Source organism: Dendrobium catenatum, unplaced genomic scaffold, assembly GCF_001605985.2.
Source record: "Dendrobium catenatum unplaced genomic scaffold, ASM160598v2 fragScaff_scaffold_94, whole genome shotgun sequence".
Classification (NCBI taxonomy): Eukaryota; Viridiplantae; Streptophyta; class Magnoliopsida; order Asparagales; family Orchidaceae; genus Dendrobium; species Dendrobium catenatum.
This window is the reverse complement of record NW_021318556.1, coordinates 494,635-514,007: the sequence shown is the minus strand read 5'-3', so window position 1 is coordinate 514,007 and position 19,373 is coordinate 494,635. Positions and strand designations below refer to the sequence as shown.

Sequence of the window (19,373 nt, the reverse complement as noted above, 5' to 3'; positions counted from 1 at the left end):
GAGTAGATCTAAAACGGAATATATGGAGTGTAATTTTAGCAGTAATAGTCCTAGTGAGGGGATTGTGACTTTGGGCGATCAAGTCATTAATAAGAGTACACGTTTTAGGTATCTTGGATCTATTGTTCAGAGTGATGGTGAAATAGATGGGGATATTATCAGCAGAATTCAAGTTGGATGGTTGAAGTGGCGGAATGCATCGGGCTTGTTATGTGATAGAAATGTACCCCTCAAACTTAAGGGAAAATTCTATAAGATGGTAGTGAGGCCTGCAATGCTTTATGGTGCCGAATGTTGGCCATTAAAAGAGAAGCATAATACTAAGTTAAGTGTGGCAGAGATGAGGATGCTTAGATGGATGAGTGGCTTTACCCTTAGAGATAGGATACGAAATGAGCATATACGTGAAAAGGTTGGAGTAGCTCCAGTAGAAGATAAGATTAGAGAGAGTCGCCTTAGATGGTTTGGTCACATAAAAAGGCGGCCTTCCGACGACCCAGTTAAGAGAGTAGAGGTATTAGATTTGACTTGTGTTAAGAAAGGTAGGGGTAGACCTAAAAAGACTTGGTTAGAAAATATTAGGAATGACCTTTCTTTATTAGATTTAAACGAGAATTTGGCTTTTAATAGGACTCAATGGAGAAAAAGGATTCATGTAGCCGACCCCACGTAGTGGGATAAAGGCTTGATGTTGTTGTTGTTGTTGTTGTTGTTGGTAGTAGTGGTTTTTCTTACTCATGTTCTAATTAAATAAATAGATAGAATGTATTTAATTTTCTTTGAAAGTTCTATGCTATGCATTTCTACTGCTTCAGTGTTCAGCTGAACCTTAGCCGGTACTACATGGTTTTATAAGAATAAGTAATAATTTTTTTTTTGGTCATTTGTATTTTTGTCGTATATTAATTTTTTTATGTGCTGGCTATAATTTCTAGGTGGAGGAGTTGGCTTTTCTTATTAAAGATAACTTGCATTGCAAGCATCTTGTTCTCTCTACAGAGGAGGCCTTAATTAGTTTTCTTCAAAATGATTCTAGGTAACAAGAAAGTATTTTAGCCTTTCTATATTTGGACATTTTTAAGCAGTTGCTTTTTTTCTTGTGAACAATCTTATTTTCTTGTGAACAAAGTTCTATGCCATGCATCCCGACAGCTTCATTTTTAAGCAGTTGTTTTTTTGGTCCTTTTAGAAACATGTTGATGCTTATTTATTTGAAGTCTTACATCCATTCAAGATATTGGGTGATGGAGTTTTGAAAAATCTATAACAATGATTGAAAATATTACTCATAATTATGATTATTAGCCTTATCAACGCTTCGGTTTTAGATTCATGAATCCTCTTTATTTATTACTAATGAGCGACATGGGGTATTAATTCTATTATCTGCAAATACTTTGCACAGCTTTTATTTATATCAACTTCCATCTGTACCCATCCTACTTCCACATAGTTCGGCGTTAATTTTATCTACTAGCATGTAGTTGCATGTTCTAACTTTTGGTTTACATGTCTAAATCACCCAGATCTATTTACTGTCTATGTTTTTTTAATATAATAATTCTTCAATTGATCCTTCCTACTTTTATTATAAATTCATCTTAATATTATTATTCTTTTATTCTTTACTTGGATATTAATATTTTTTGAGTATTTAACACTCAGGTTTGTTTAATATAGTCAGCCTAAGTATAATTTTATAAGATTCACCTCAAAGTTTTCATTATATTATTACTCCATAATATTTTGGTGATATTTCACTGTATTAAACATCCAATTTTAGCTCTAGAAATTATATTTAGTTATATCTTTCCAATTCTTCTGTATAATATTTCTAGATATTTAAATCTATCATATCTTGATATTACTTTATCTTCTAGTAGTTTCAATGGATAATTGTTACTATCATACCCAATACAAAGTACGTGCATATACTTAATCTTTAATTGATATTATGTAATCTGTGAAAAACATACACCAAAGCATCTTTTTTTAAATATTCAAGTAAATCTTCAAAGTCAATGCAAAAAGATTGGGTTAAATGATATTCCTAAATGTAATCACATTATAATTGGGACCTCATTGTCAACGTTCTATTGTACATCTCTTATAATTTTAACATATTATTTATACACACATTTTTTTTCTTAAACCTTGCCCAATTAATATTTGTGATATTGGTTCACAAGACTTATTAAGATCAACATAAATCATGTGTAGATTCTCCCTTTATTTTGTACTCTTTTCTTAATTGTCTTAATACAAAAATTGTTGTGATGGTAGATATTTCTGGCATGAAACTAAATTGATTCTCCACATGAACATAATTTTTCCAAGTCTATTTTCATTACTCGCCTCCATAACTTCATTATATGACTCATAAATTTGATTCATTTATAATTATGATAATTATAAAGAACTTTTTTTATTATGGCTTCCTTGTACTCAAAGTTACATGTTTGGATTACTAGGCGCCTTAGCTAGCCAAGTTGTAAGCGTCATGTTCTAATCAGCATTCATGCATTAATCATTCTAAAAAAATTCAGTTTCGGACCACCACACCTATGGAATGCATAAAAGTACTAACAAAGAATTGCAAAATTCAAGTTTGCATCGAAGCATGAAACCCTATAGTATAAAAGTACGAGAAATGCAAAGTATATTTGGAAAGATGGGCTTTCAAATCTTGAAGCTGAGTCATGATTTTTGTCATTAAACCATGCTCACTCTCAATAGTATGCAACTCTTCTACAATTCGAACCAACTTAAGACATCTAAAATCACTCAATGACGAGTTTGATATTATTGCTCTCTTTTGATTGATCGATTCCTTCTGTCCCGTTATTCTTTTATGTTTGATTTGTATGAGACCAAGTTCTTTATCTCCCTCTTATGAGTGTTGACCTGTATTCGTAGCAAACAGAAGCAAAACAAAAAAAAAAAAGAAGAAAAAAGGCTTTTGCACCTGCCCTCCGCACGTTGCTCTTTCCACAAACGCAGGTAAAATTCCTGAAATCCTGTTCTCCGCACTAGTCAGACATCTGGATGCTGATCTTTGCATGTTGGCGACGTGGTTTACACGATCTGCTAGCGTCGTTAAAAGGGGGAAGAAACCGAGCTCCCTTGATCTCTTCCTCTTGTTGTCTCTTTCGAACTCCTCCTCGGTCTCTTCCTCTCTTGTGCGATCATCAGAGTCGAGCCAAAATCCCGACCTCCTCCTTCTCTGTCGATTGCAGGGCAAATTATTGGGTCAGGTGACCGAACGCAGAGATAGGTCCGGATATTAATAAAATATTATTTTAAAATTAGCGCAAGTAAAGCGCAACTAAAGCGCTGGTAAAGCGCAACTAAAGCGCAACTAAAGCGCAGGCCAAAAAGCGCAACTAAAGCGCAGGTAAAGCGCAACCAAAGCGCAACTAAAGCGCAAGTCAAAAAGCGCAACTGAAACGCAAGGTGACGCGACAAATTTTTATTGGATGTCCAAACTTATTTTTCGCCTCCGGTCACCTGACCCAATAATTTGCCCGATTGCAGCCAACCCGACTGCCCTAGTCGACGACTTCTATTGGATCGGAAGCAACAACGGAAGTTCGATCGCTGTGAATCATAATTAATTATAATTAACTATTTTGCTTTTAATTAATTATTATCAATTATAATTAAATAAATTAATTATAAATTTGTTATCCTTGATTATAATTAATTAATGTTAATTTTAATTAAAACTATGGGAAAGAGTTATGGAGCATAGGCTGCGGCGTGATATTGATGTTTCTCAAAATCAATTTGGATTCATGCTGGGTAGGTCGACTATGTAAGCCATACATTTATTAAGAGGTTTGATGGAGAAATATAGGGAAAATAAGGAGGATCTACATATGATATTTATTGATTTAGAAAAAGCATATGATAAAGTTCCAAAGGTTGGGGGGGGGGGGAGAATCCGGTGCCATAGGTGTGATGAGGCGGGTAGGCGCTATACATGCTCTTGTAGCGTGGTGGGGACAACCTTGAGTACCATGGGACCTTCTCTTGCCTCGACTTCGACATCAGCACCGCCAATACTGCTACGCAATGTATAATGTTCCAAATCCCATTTTCAGCGTTTGTGGCCGGCTGGAGAACCACCTATTTGTGATCTCATAGCACGGTATGGGATCCTGGTGTGACGCATACGGCGAGGTGGGTAAGCCCTATACATGCTCTTGTAGCGTGTGGGGAAAGCCACTCATATTTTCATATATGTACTTTGGAGCTCCCATATACGCTCTTGTACCGTGGTGTGATGAAAAGATGTACTGCCTGGTGTCCCAGTTCCCCATATCTCCCCCAAATGGGGGATATGCCAGGATGCTGCCAAAATTTACACTGAAGTACACGAGACCTGAACAATAAAGAAGGCTTAACTTGAGTAGCAATACAAAGGATCTGTACCTGAACATAAATGCACAAAATTTGAACAGATGCACAGGAGACTTTTATAACAGGGGACCTGAATTGAATAGCAAAGAACATAACCTTAAATCTTAAAATGCATAATTAAGATTAAAATGCAAATAATAATTGCATTCAAATGAATACAAGCAAACAAGCAAGGCACTCGTGACGAACAAGACCTCGATGTATGCAAGAAATGAATGCTAGTCAATTCACAACAATTTCAAAACAAATATCAATACTTGAATACATAGCACACAATGAAAGATGCTTGTTGATACATGATAGATGTAGTGGATTCCTACAACAGTCCCTACGAGGTCAAAAACGCACTATACTTGCAAACAATAGCAATCAACATTAATGAAGGCCTTGATGAAAGAAACAACCAACTACCGAATGTATGGATGTCTCCCACATGCATTAATGAAATCCCTAACACAAACAACAATGCCTGTAGATTGAGATGACAACACTAGCAATTGATCGTGGAAGACCCGTCATTGCAAACAAGTACAATCAACGACCACCTGTAAATGATAAAGGTGGACATGATGCATATGCAATAAACTCCTACAACAATACCCATGTAATTGGATACAATGTACTTATAAGCAACATCAACCGACTCAGGAATGCATAAGTGTCCCCTACATGCACTAATAAGAGCCTTCATACAAGCAACAACCAACTGGTAGCTTAACATAGTGATGCACACAAGCAATAACAAAAGGGCTATCTTGTACGTGGGAAATCTGACAAAAGTAATAATAGAAAAAAGGGCACTGAATATAGCAACGCCTCGGGGTAACTGATCAACATCGACACAACATCAGATTAATACACTGTTTCGAATGCAAGCAAAGACGATTGATACAACACACTTGCAGATAATAACAGCGGGTATACTACAAATGCAACAAACTCCCTGTGGACATAAAGACACAACATCTATAAACAACCATAGGAGATATGTTGCATATAGTAATTCATCTACGAATGACGAAGACCAACGTGCAACATATTTTAGATCCTCCTTGCAGTCAATAACCATCCAACAGTCAGGTTGCTACAATGATTCTTTGACAATCACATATCAGTATGCAGATGAGTGTACGAATCTACCTATAATCAAGTGATTGATAATCAGTGATGAATGCATACAACAGTTCCCCTTTAGATTCCTACAAAAGCGATGATTTAGATGCTGTTAGTACAACGAAGATCCCTGTGGACACAGGCATAGGAAACACCTATGTGCATCAACTGATTCCTCGAAGAGAACCCTTGTATGAAGTGAGCACCCCTCTTCCTATAAAAATGGAAGAGTTTGAGCAAATTTGAGCTAAACTTCCTGGTGTTCCAAAGTTTATTCTTTGCTTTTTGTCTAAGATAAAACATCTCTGACATCTACAGGCCTTGGAAGTGCAAATGATCTTCAAAGTCTGACATTGCAGCACAATATACCATGCACATTGATAATGCTATGGTATCGCCTCTGTCAATGTTGTTCAACCAAAGAATACAAGTACCTACTGATTTCTTGGACAGAATCCTCCCATGAGGACACCTCTTATAAGAACGGAAGAGATATTTGAACAAATTCGAGCTAAAATTCTTGGTGTTCCAATGTTCCTTCTAGTAATATAAATTTTTTCAATATCTCCATGACGATTAGACTATTATTCTTATTGAAGAAGGCATGAACGACAAGAGCACCCAGATACCTCTACTTATCTTAGAGGCCAACTACCTAACTATGGAGGCTACATCTTGTAGAAATCCACAATACTGTAGATCCTCAAAAGGATTATTTTCAAGGCTGCAGCCACTAATTTCAAAGTGTAGGGCATCAGTAAGAATGCAATCATCTAAGGTATAAATGATTAATTCTTTATTTAAGCCAACAACAAAAATTGATGATGATGGCATAATGAAAGAGCTAAAACGACCTCCCGATGAATGAGAAAAGGGAGTCTACATCAGAACAAAGAGATCTCGTAACAATCAGGTGACAATGTTATGATTCACCCGTAAGCAAAAGCAGGGATTCAATAGTAAGAATCATGTGTCGCTTGAGTACGACGTCACGCTATCGGATCCGCAACATCCTTACAAGCGGACAGAAGGCGTGTACGAGCATCCAAATAGAATGCTGCATTCAAATGACGGTCACCCGCACAACTGAGCAGCATCAAATATTCTAAAAATGCCCCCACACATACAATGTAATATGTATGCACCTAAGTACACAAATGGGGTAAATGCAATCACAAGATTCGCATGGGACCCGACTAGCGTGTATTGGATACACAAGTGACATCTAGAGATGCTGTGCTGGTCAATAAATGAACATAGTTCAAGCCCGGTCCTTCTATGCGGGTAGATAGGAATCGACGAGGCTCGAACTATCAAATAGATATGCGGTCAGGGTGCCGACAAGAATATTTGTTTTATAAGTTTATATAAGGCCATCAATGCCTCCAACAAAGAAAATAATTAATTAACAAAATCATAAAGCAAGCAACGAAACCCGATCCTCTATCGACAACTCGACAGAGTTGACAAGGTTTATTTCAGCTCACATGGTGCTAATGCATAGTTGAAAATATCATTAGAATTCATTCTGAAATAATCTCCTGCTAGTAAGGACGTGCTACATGTCCTCTGACCGGTGATTTTACCGCCAAATAATACCGTAGGATAAATGGTTCTGACCTAGAGGCCTCTGAATCTTCTGGTTTTGCCGCCAAATTATACCTCTAAATTATTGTTATGGCATACATTCCTTAGTGGCATCAAATCTTTGAGATATGAATCAATAGGATATAATCGATAGGGAACAAAACCCTTTGTTAGCTAAGGTGGGTTCAAATTTGTCCCCTTAGATAAACATTCACCCCAGGTCTATGAGGTACCATTGGACGAACCAACCCATGGTTGCCGACAATAATTTTTCTGTCAGGTTGGGTCGACCACCTTCTCTGACTAAGTAAGCTAGGGACCATGATGGCCCGGGACGATGGATTCATATGATCTTGATTGGGTCCATCCATTCCCCCACCATCCGCTTTAAGTGTAAGATGGTGAAATTTTTATTTTAAATATCAAATCTCCTAACTTTCCAAATTCAAATACTCATGCTGCTACTATACATCAGATAACACGTATTTCTACGTATCTGATTGATGACTAGCCTTAATCGGAAGTTCTCTCTCGTGATTGGGAGGGGTAATTAACTATAGGGGCTTGCGCTTATAGGAAATCAAAACTCAGATCATAAAGTCATCGCCCTAGAAATTTAAGTACAAGAAAAAGGAGAAGAAGAAGAATATGGTAGTGAAGACACTATTAAAATCGAGGTGGTTTGCATGGTAAGACGCAACGATGATGAGGATGGTGATGATGAAGACGATCGCTACGAAGAGAACATGCTTGCCGACATCGCTATAGGGCTGGATCTATTGTAAGAAGAAGTGCCCACTCCTCAGAAGAACGCGAAAAAGAAGTTTTAGAAACCCCTTCGCTGTCGAAACCATTACTTTTGCGGAGATGAGAAGGCAAGTGAGGTGACATATGAGAGCAAAAGATAAAGAAATCTCTCAATTAGATAAAAAAATGATTGAGATGATGACTCAGATGACAACGATGATGGAAATGATGCAGAAGGCCACTTTTATAGGTCTTACGCAAGCTCGGCCTGTTAACTAAGCTGCGAGTATTGCTCCAGTAAACCCTCCGAATCCACAGGCGCCCTAGGACTCAAGAGTGAAAGGTGTGCCTGAATGTGTCAATGAAACCGATGACCCAACCCGCCAACACACTCCATAAAATGTGATGAGAGCCTCGGAGCCTGTAACTGCAGCACAGCTAGAGGGCTTAATTAGTGAAAAGATTAAGGCCATTATTGCTGCTGAACAGGAAAATAAATTGGTAGGAAAAGGTCGCTCGTACCCGATAGAGTACGACCAAGTGTCGTATATAAAGAGATATTCTGTACGGAAATTCATTACGTTTGATGGAAACAAAATTCTCAGACAGCACCTAACACAATATAAAGTCACTTGCTGGAACACGGAGGCAATGATGCCTTATTATTTTGGCAATTCGTCAATAGCTTGATCGGAACTACTTTTGAATGGTATGCCGAGCTGTCGAACGATTCTTTAAAGATATTCACGGAATTAGAGGCTCTATTCGTGAAAAGATTCGTCAGTGCGATGTAGAAGACTTCCATCGCTGATCTCGTCCTATATAAAAGAAGGAAGAGTTAGTGACAAAATATATTACCCGCTGGCACAATCTCAGTATGAAGTGCGAGCAGCAACTGGAAGATGAACATGCAGTTCAACTGTTGATGCAGAATATTGACGATAAAATGCAAGCCTTTTTGTGCATGGCTTCTATCATTACATTCCAAGATATGTTAGACAGGGTAACGAAGTTTGAAAAGTTAAACTTGTTAAAATCTGAAAGTCTCCTTGATAAACAAAAAAAGGCCAAAGCACCTGACGCTAGGAAGATTGAAGCCTATTCCACATTCCCTTCCAGACCTGATAAGGGAAAACAAGTGGATATGATGTTGATAAAGGCAAACGGGCAGTGTATAACATTGATAAAGGAAAGCAGCCAATACAGTATGAAGATAAGCCAAAACAGGCTTAAAATCCTAACCCTCAGCAAAAATTGGTTATTGGAGGAAATGGTAAATCTCGAGCCTTTCCTGGTGGAGGAGAGCGCCTGAAATAAGCTATGAGAACTAGTGATAGAACATTACCGTCCCTCAAGTTTAAAATAAACAAAGAATATTTATTCAAGAGGGACAGTGTTACCAAATTATTCCGGTAAGCACTCAAGGTCAGTCTTGAATTACTTGAGTGCAAAATACTAGAAGAGTCTAAACATATTAGCGACCCAAACTACTGCCCGTATCATCTAGTACTTAGTTATCAAATTGAAGATTGCTGTCTTCAATGATTGGCTGGAGAAAAAAATATAAAAGGTGAGAACTAACCTTATCAGATAACGTATTAATTCATCCCAAAAAGGAATCCATCCGGGTGGTCACCTTCGCTTACTTACCCCCGCCTAAAGAAATAACAACAAAAGAACTTATTAAAGAAGAATAATGGGAGACCGTGATCTTCAAGAAGACAACTAAAATTATAAAATTGCTAGGAGTTCCGGGTGATAAGCAGAAGTCTCCTATTGAGCTAATGTTAAATTTAAAGGGGTTGCCTGTGCCATATGTATCCACCTCCAAACAACAATCTGGCCAAGCTAGTTCATCGAAGTCTGGTAAGGTTAAGTCAAAGTCTTCCAAGAAGAAAGTAAAATCAAAGAGGCTTAAGGAGAAGAAGACTACAACGCAAAAGGCTATTGACAGTTTGGGCGAATATCACCAGACTGTCAGGAAGCCCATTAAGCTTGGTGATTTCTTGAAGGAGCTCAAAATAGATGATAAGGAAGAAGCTGGAGAAGAATCCCTTCCTACGGAGACATGCCGAGTCATCTCGGCGATATCAAAGATATTGGAAAGGGAGGAATACGTTGAAAAAGCGGCCCCTGAATCTTGTCTAATGGTGTCATCAATGGATTATAGTTTAGAAGATCTATATTTTTCAAATTAAGATGATTCAGATCCTGACATAGCATCGCAAATGGAGCAGGTGAAACTGGAGGACGATTCTAAGTCTACAGGTGAATCTCTAGACGTTACAATGGCCGACTCCGTAGAGAATAATTTATTAAATAAGTCTGAATCAGACGAGCTGGCCTAAGTGCAGTTGAAAAGTTGCAAGGTACTGCCACCTCCACTAAAAAAAGGGATTTCTACCAAGATAAGGGGATGAACATAGTCATTATTGAAGATATTATCCCTAAAGAATCTAAGAAGAAAGAGGCTTCAGCCAAGGGAATAGATTATAATATTTTATCGAATATGAGAAAAATTCCAGCACAACGAAGCATATATGACGTCATCGTGATGTCTAAAGACCTTCGAGAAACTCTGATTCAGACTCTCAAGGACCCTGAAAGATACAAGACATATTTTGTTGAATGGAATATGATGGAGGTGATACAAGCTCGGAATGAGCCAATAATCACTTTTGCTGAGGATGATGTGATGCTCGGAATGGCAGATCATAATCACCCTCTATATGTTATAGTAGAGAGCGACGATATGATGATCAGTCGGATTTTGATCGATCCCGGGTCATCTATAAATCTCGTAAGCTTAAAGGCATTACGATTATTGTGCCTCGATGTGCAGCATCTTGGACAAGAAAAGTTAATGGTACATGACTTTAATGAGAAGGGGCAGAAGATCCTGGGATCATTTACACTCTCCCTTACATTTGGAGAACTTCATATAGATGTCAAATTTCATATAATTGATGCAGATACCTCATTTAAGACTCTTCTGTGTTGCCCATGGTTGCATGAGTACGACATCGTCCCGTTAACACTACATCAATGCATGAAGTATCTCAGGAATTGAGAAGAATTCAGAATCCCTGGTGACATTCAGCCCTTTGCTGTCCATGAAGTAATAATATATGAAGATGCCAAATACTTCATTCCGAAGAATCTAAAGCCGTCGAGCTCTCTCGAGGCCAAATCATCGACTCCAGAGACTGCAAATCAACTCGAATAAGAAGGCAAGAAAAAATAGATGGGGTGAAAGAAGACAATGCCAATTCTTCCCAAAGTACCGACCTTCTGAAAGAAAAGAAACATGTGCCTCATCTAGGGAGTGACATAGATGAAAGTGATGTCACCCCTACCAAATCCCGGAGGGTATGCTGGTCAATGACCAATGGAAGCAAAAAGGTTGAATATTCAAATTACGATTATGACTATGACTCTATCTACATGAATACAGTGCAAGAAATATTCTCCAGAAGATTATGTAGCCTGCCACTCTCAGATGGCGTACTTGCGGTTAGACGTATTCCCCCGCAACATTTCAATGAAATAATTTTATGAGATGTGCATAATGTTGAGGAGTTCATAACATGTTATGTGCCTCCTCTAAGAAATAGGGACAGACCAGGAACCCTATTTTACAAATTTAGAGATCGCGAAGAAGGGAATCAAGACTAGCTCCACTGGCCCATCGAGCATAGGGAATTAATGCCTAGGAGAATGCCTAGATTTAGTACTGAAAACATTCAGAGGATGTTGCGAAAACAGGCAAGAATTCGTACTCTTGCATATTAACTTTGCCTTTGCTTAAAGCTTTGGTATTGGAGAAATCCCCATTCATTGCAAAGAAAGAATATTCTCGCAAGAAGAGGTCTCAGATTCGTCGTGCAAAAGCACCCTAAAAAAGAGATGTGTCAAGCCATCACATGCATGAAAATCAAATCTAATGACGATGGTGATGAGGAGATATATGAAGCTGACACATGTGATGATCAACTCGTAGTGGCCAAGCTTGCAACAGAAGAACTGAAAGATGGTGGACAGACAATCACTATGGATGAGTTAAAAGAAGTCAACTTGGGAACTGAGGAGGACCCTCGCCCAACCTTCATTAGTGCTCTTTTAACCGAAGAACAGGTTGAATAAATAGAGATGTTTCTTTATGAATTCAGGGACTGTTTTGCCTGGACATATGCTGAAATGCCCGGCTTATCCCAGTTAAGAAAGAATTTAACCATGGATGAGATATCATTTTTTAATTTTATCTTTGTAGTCGAAAATGATATGGTTAAATTTTTTCTTAAGAAACTTATGATCATGTCATTTTTTAATTTTATCTTTGTAAATCTTAATATTTTCATAAGCCTCATTTCTAAATTCTTTTAATTTATTCAACTATATTAATCTTTAAAATTTAATTATTTTATAGCCGAGAATGCCTTGTGCTATAATTCTATAGAAATTTGACAAGCTTTTTCGAAGACTAACTTATAAAGAGATATGTCAATAGTGGTCTTAAAAATAATTATATAGGCTTATAATGCATCATTTAATTTAATAACATAATATTTCATATTAGAATTGAGATTTTTTTCTAAATTTTTTTTATCCTTCTATTACTTATTTCAGCTTGGCCACTAGTTTGAGGGTGATAAGCTGTTACAACCCTATGATGTATATCATATTTCATTAATGTTATTTATACTCTCCTATTTTAGAAATGACTTCCCCTATCATTGATTAAAGCTCTAGGCTTTCTAAATCTTTAAAAAATATTTTTCTTTAAAAATTTAAGCATAACCTAAGCACCAGTTCTAGGAGTTGCCACTCCAACCTATTTAGATATATTGTCAGCAACAAAATCAAATAGGAATGTTGTGTGAGTCAATAAATTAACGTAGTTCGAGCCCGATCATTCTATGCTGGTAGATAGGAGTTGGCATAGCTCGAACTATCAAACAGATATTCGATCAGGGTGTCGACCAAAATATCTGTTTTATATATTCATCTAAGACCTTCAAGACCTCAAACAAAAAAAATTCATTAACAAAACCACAAAGCCAACAACAAAAATTGTTTATCTATCAACAACTCGATAGAGTTGACATGGTTTAATTCACAAATGAAAATGGTCCCAAATTCCCCGATGATGATCGTATTGAATTTAAATCTGAACAGGAGGGGATCAAATATTCTAAATGCCCTCAAACGCTCAAAAAATCTAAAATTTTGAAAATACCAAAATCCAGAATATTTAAAATTAAATTATTAAACATTTAAAGCAAACACCCATCCATCCTCCACAACAGTTTGCCAAGGTGAACAAATTAAATTTTACTTCAGCTCACATGGAGCTAATGCCTAGTTGAAAATATCATTAGGATCCATTCTCAAATAATCTTCTGCCAGTAAAGATGCAGTATGTGTCTTCTGACCCATAGTTTTACTGCCAAATGACACCGCAGGATAAACGATTATGACCCGGGGCCCTCTGAACTGAGTGGTTTTACTGCCAAATGGAACCACTAAATTACGGTTATGGCCATAGCCAATACATTTCTTAGTGACATTAAATCCTTAAAATATGAATCAGTAGGATATAATCGATAGGGCACAAAGCCTTATGTTAGCTAAGGTGGATTCAAATTTGTCCCCTTAGACAAACATTCACTTCAGGTCTACGAGGTACCCTTGGATGAAGTAACACATGGCTGCTGACAATGATCCTTCTATCAGGTTGGGTCGACTACCTCTTTTGATTAAGTAGACTAGGGACCACGATGGCCCGTGACGATGAAACCATGAGATCTTGATCGGGTCCATCATCTATTCCCCCACCATCCTCTTTAAGTGTATGATGGTGAAATTTTTATTTTAAATATCAAAATTTTAAACTTTCTAAATTCTAATACCCATGCTGCTACTATATGCCAGATAACATGTATTTATATATATCTGATTGACGACTAGCCTTAATCGAAAGTTCTCTCTCGTGATCGGGAGGGGTAATTAACTATAGCGGCTGGCACATATAGGAAATCAGAACTCAGATCATAAAGTCCTCGCAAAATGAGGGTGAAATCTCTAGATAGTGTCTTATTTATAATCCAATATGCATTCCAAAATTTACCTCGGAACTTAATCCGTTAAAACTTCCCCAAAAAATTGTGAATAGATTTATAATTAAGATTAGTTATTGTTTTGTTCATCCATAACTGAATTGATCAAATCGAAGTTTAGTTTGGTTCAATTTAGTTTGAAAATAGTTTGGTCGTTTGATTTTTAAAATCGTAGAACTGAAGCAAATTGATTTTTTTGCAAATTTGCATGCCGAAGAAGCAAAATTGATCAAGTAGTGTTTATTTACATCTTTAGATCATCTAATCTAGTTCATGACAAATTGGAGTTGGCCCTCTCATCCAACTTAATAACATTTTATTTAAAAGAAAATGATCAAAATGGTCTATGGACTCTTTACAAAAAGATCAAAATGGCCCCCAACTATATTAAAGGGTCATTTTGTCCCTCAACTTTGGGACTATTCTGATTCCTGTTTAGAAGTTGAGGGACCAAAATGATTCTTTACCTTTAATATAGTTGGGGATCATTTTTGTCCTTCATAAAGAGTCAAGATATCATTTTGGTCCTTTTATCTTTTATTTAATTTGAATTGTTTGTTAGGATAAGATTTAATTTTGGATATGATTAGATATGATTTCAAAATCTGTTATTACCTTTTTTCAAAGCAAATATTATATCCCGTCTATGAAAAGGGTACAATATAATCAATTATATAGAAAAACCAAAAGAAAAGTGAAAAAAACAATACTTAAAATAACTGATAACATGAGGGCAAAGAAATGTGTGTCCATGTTTAGATGAAGATCAACACAATCTGTACAAGTTAAGAATGATAGTCATTTGGTGAGTTATTGCATCTTACTTAAAAGTTCAGTAAATCTTGGGGAATTAATTTTTTTTTCTATTCCTACTTTTCCTGGGAAAAAGATATTTGAAATCATTTATCTTCTTATGCTTTGATGCTAGGATGGTTAACATCAGAAGCATATGCTTTCTTAGATTTCAGGCCACTAAAATCCTCAACAATAATGTATAATGCAGAGTTTGTACTATCTGTACTAATGGATCAAAGTCAATGCTCAAGTTTGAAGAGGATCTCTTACCACATCTTTGAAACTTGAAGTGCATAAAAAATTTGGGGCTATAGATTGAATTTCTCTCTTTATAGGGTACAATTTTTTGATTACACTCCAAATATTAAGTGAAATAATGAACACTATTTAAAGGGAGAATTTGATCATTTCAATCATCCCCATTAACCTAATTTTTTGGGTGCCATATATGACGATTTTCTCATTTCATGGTTAGCCTTCAAGCTATCTAACTTCTAACAACAACAACAATAACAACAACAATACTTTATCCCACTACGTAGGGTCGGCTACATGAACTTTTTTTCTCCATTATGTCCTGTTAAGAGTCAAATTCTCATCTAAATCTAATAAGAAAATCTGTTGGAGAATTTTTGTATCATCAAACGGATTGTATATTATATAATCGAGTAAGGCATAAGAATATGATATATTACCCCGAAGAGCAAAAATATCATTTCCTTATGGACTCAATAATAAAATTTACAGTTATTAACAGAGATTCCCCCACTTGATGTTTGGTCAAGCGGGGTTTATTTATTTCTGGGGTACAGACATCCCATAGGGGCAAGCCTCTATGGTTAATTACATCCAAAGTTTTGGCTTGGGAAAACATTTGATTAAACTAGTGGTTTTCTTTTCTTGGAAGTCATTTTAGACATTGACTAAAGTTTGCTTTTTTGTTTTAAAATCCGTGAAAGTCTTGCTTAAAGGGTTTTCGGTCTTTTAGGAATTTCAATGAGGAATTGATCAACTTAGAATCAAATTTTTGGGAATGAAAGCCAAAGGAGGTGAAGTAGGGGCACTTGATTCTGAGATGAAACTCAGAGGTGCTCAAACTATCCTATATTGGACTTTACATTTTAGTAATCTAATTTTGGTTTAAATTGATATTTTTATTAGAATATTGGGGCTTACATCCCAACAACACTTGTTGGAGGAATTGCCCGAGAGATGAGGGCTTATAGGGTGATTTAAAATCAACCCTTGCCTCGAACCCTAACACTAAGGTGAGAACTACCGATAGGTAGTGCCTCGAACCTAGATTTAACGAGTGAAAAGAGGGACTTATAAGCTACACCTCATAAGAGGCATAACCCGCCCTACCTCTGGATTTATTGTCCCGCCTGGAAGGGACTACCAGCTAAACATTCTCTAATCGCTTTTAAAACCATGTTATTCGGTCTCAATGCAAATGTAGAGTGGTAGGGTTATTTTTATTTAGAAGGTAGGGCTTATAGCTTGGCTTTGAGGCCAAGATACCTAAGTATGTGGGTATGCATATGTTGACTCACAAAAAGAGAGATTTTTGTTATCTAGTCCTTAAGTAGAGGCATTCTACATGTATGAGAGAAGATTGTTGATTTTGTTTCACATACAGGTGGAGGATTACTTAGAATTTATTTCTAAGATTTGACCACCATGTAATGACATTTGATTGGAATCTTTGGAGATTCCAAATCATCATACATGAGAGAGAGGAACATTCATTTATCAATTTTATATCTTAACAAACGAAGAGAAAGAAAAGATTGGTTGGTTTTATGTTCCACCACAAGGGTTGATAGTTTGGAGTTTGGTTCCAATCTACAAAGATTCATGTGTAGGTGGAGCACTTAGAGCCTTGATGTAAATACAACACATAAGTGAATTGTTTGTTGATTAGGTGCTTCAACAAACTAGGTGAGGGAACATGGAAGTTGGTTCCAAGTTAGAAAGAATTTATGCAATGACATATTTGATGTTTGAGGTGCTCCAAATATTATTGCATAAGAGATGTAATTTGTAGTTTTTGGACTACAAATTAAGAGGGTCATCTACCCATATAGGTTAGGCAAATGAAAAAGGCTAGATTTAGAATCCTAAGCCTAAGAAGGGAATTCTTTCATTGATCCTAGTCTCAAAATGAAAGAAAGGGAGAGCTTAGATTTTTGGCTCTAAGCTACAAGATTTTCATATAATGATAGGTTGAAATTTTAGAGAATTCCAAATCATTATGTATGAAGGGAAACATTTATTTGCTAACTTTGTGTTATTAGCAAATGAAATTGGGGAACTAGGGTTTGATCCCAAAGTCCACTAGTGCTCTTTAATTTCTTTAGAGGTGATTTGGAGAGCAACAAGCAAGAGAACCATTCGTTGTTTTCTTGTTCCAACCAATGGAATGACAAAAACTTAGAATTTGATTTTCTAAGTTTGAAAGACTCATGTGGTGGTACACTTGAAGGCTTAAGGGACTTCAATTCATCTAACATGAGAGGATGCTTGTTGGTTTTGGGGTTCCAACAAGAGATGTAAGAAAACTTGGATTTTGGCTCCAAGTTTCTAAAGCTTGTAACATGACGCATTAAGGATTTTTTTTTTTGGAAAATCCATAATGCAAGACATGACAAAGGTTGATGATAACTCCTAAGATATGCTAGGAGTCGGATGATAAAACATTTGGAGCATTGGGGGTGCTCCAAAAGTCATGCAATGATATGTGTTTGGGGCTTTGAGAAGGTTCCAATTACCATGCATTTGGAGAGATGGGTGAGTGCTTGTAGAATTTGTATCTACAAGCACTGAGAGTTGAACTTAGGATTTTTTTTGAATCCTAGGGTAAGATTTGTTCATGCAATGGAAAATGGACGCTTTGAGATGCTCCAAATTTCCATACATGTGGAAGTGAAGATTACTAAGAGCTTCCAACTCAATGAAAAGATTTCCAACTCAATGAAAAGATTTCCAAATCAATTTTGGCGTGATTTGGGTAGAAAGATTGGTCCTACAACTTGAAATTGGAAGACAACCTATAACATTATCAAAGCTCTACAAGAAGGTGGTTTTCCCTAAATCGTACCTAATATGATTCGAAAATTTGAGAGCTTGTATTTGATCATATTATCTTGCAAATTAAGAAAAATGAGCTTAAATAATCCCTTAATATGATGGAGCATTGATCATGGGCCTTTGGGGTCCATGAAATGTTCCAAACCAAGTTTAGCAATATTTAGGATTAAATTAGTACATTTATGAAAATTTGCAAGCTAATACATTCACTAATTTAAGCAAGGAATAAATAACATATGGCTTGAATCATGATTTAGTAGGGAAACATGTATCTTAAAGCCTTTAAGGGATCAAATCACTTTTGTCATGATTTGATCCATTAAGGGCATAAAGATGATTTCCCAAACTCTTGAAAGATTTGCATAATAAAAGTTACTAGCCATAAAAATTTTATCATAAGCCATGTAACACATCCAAAAGATAGGTTAATCAAGCACACTTGTTCTGGGATTTTTTTTGAAGTAAATTTTTGAGATTCACACTAGATCCTACAACAAGTCATAACAAATATTTTGGATATATTGCAAGACTTATGACAACCGTACAAGCTCCACAAAATTTCTAAATCATACTTCTATCGTCGTGACACTAATGTTGAATAAGTACACGTTTACAATATGAAGTTTGAATGGATATGCAAGCTACACCCTCAATTTGACTAAGAAAAGTAACATAACCTAGGCTTCAATGTGGGTGAAGGCTATTTCATGGGATATGAGTGCAAAATCATGCATTTGAGAGGGGTTGGACACCAATCCAACACCTCTATGCGCATCAAAATCCTCTTGGGACTCTCACATGAGAATCCACAAATGAAAATTACCAAATTTTCATTGATTTACGAAGAGGACAGCCAACGGGGGATTTTGGGAGAGCAAAAATTGAAGCTTCTAAGGGACCTATGGCTTGGGGGCATCAACCACACAATAATTGGCCTTGGGGGACCCTAGGTTTCACTAAGTTTTTTAAAGATTTTACCACACCCGGGCTGTCCAAGCGCTCCTATCCAAGTTCTAAGCGTTGTCCAAGCTCCGCTCCAAGTTCCAATTGATGTACAAGCTACTCCGGAGGGTGGATTTGCTGTCCAAAGCACTCTGGATAGCATTTTTCAGCGTTTGAAAGCTGTCGGAAGCTGTATGGCTGCTGTCCAAGGCGATTTGTTGACTCCAAGCTGCTGTTTGGAGAAGTTCGAAGCTTTCCCTTGCTGTTTGGAAGTCTCCAACAGCTTTCGACTCGCCTCGAGGTCGCCGGAATTGAAGGAGTGAGGGGAAGAAGTCTCTGCAGCAAATGCAAAGCCTTTGAGACCGAGCCAAAGTAGTCAGGTCGCACAGGTCCGGCGAAAGAAAGAGCCGGAGCTCCTAATAGGTCTGGCCGAGACCCTAGATGGGCTCGGACGAAGCCGTCGCACGCGAGAGGGAAGCCGGACGGGGCTTCCGAACGCAAGAAGTGCGAACGGGGCGAATGCTACGCGAACTGGGGCTTCGGCGTGGACTGGGGTTCCGC

General features: G+C 37.1%; 1 protein-coding gene across 2 annotated transcripts in view; it reads left to right on the top strand.

The window, feature by feature from the left end:
• Positions 1 to 935: 935 nt before the first annotated feature.
• LOC110102397 overlaps positions 936 to 19,373 on the top strand; it is a gene marked incomplete at its 5' end in the record, with an annotated part of 77,201 nt that continues 58,763 nt past the window's right edge. For both annotated transcript variants that reach the window (XM_028696901.1, XM_020830728.2), the window contains 1 exon segment: positions 936 to 1,036. In XM_028696901.1, coding sequence (XP_028552734.1) covers positions 936 to 1,036 — 101 coding nt within the window.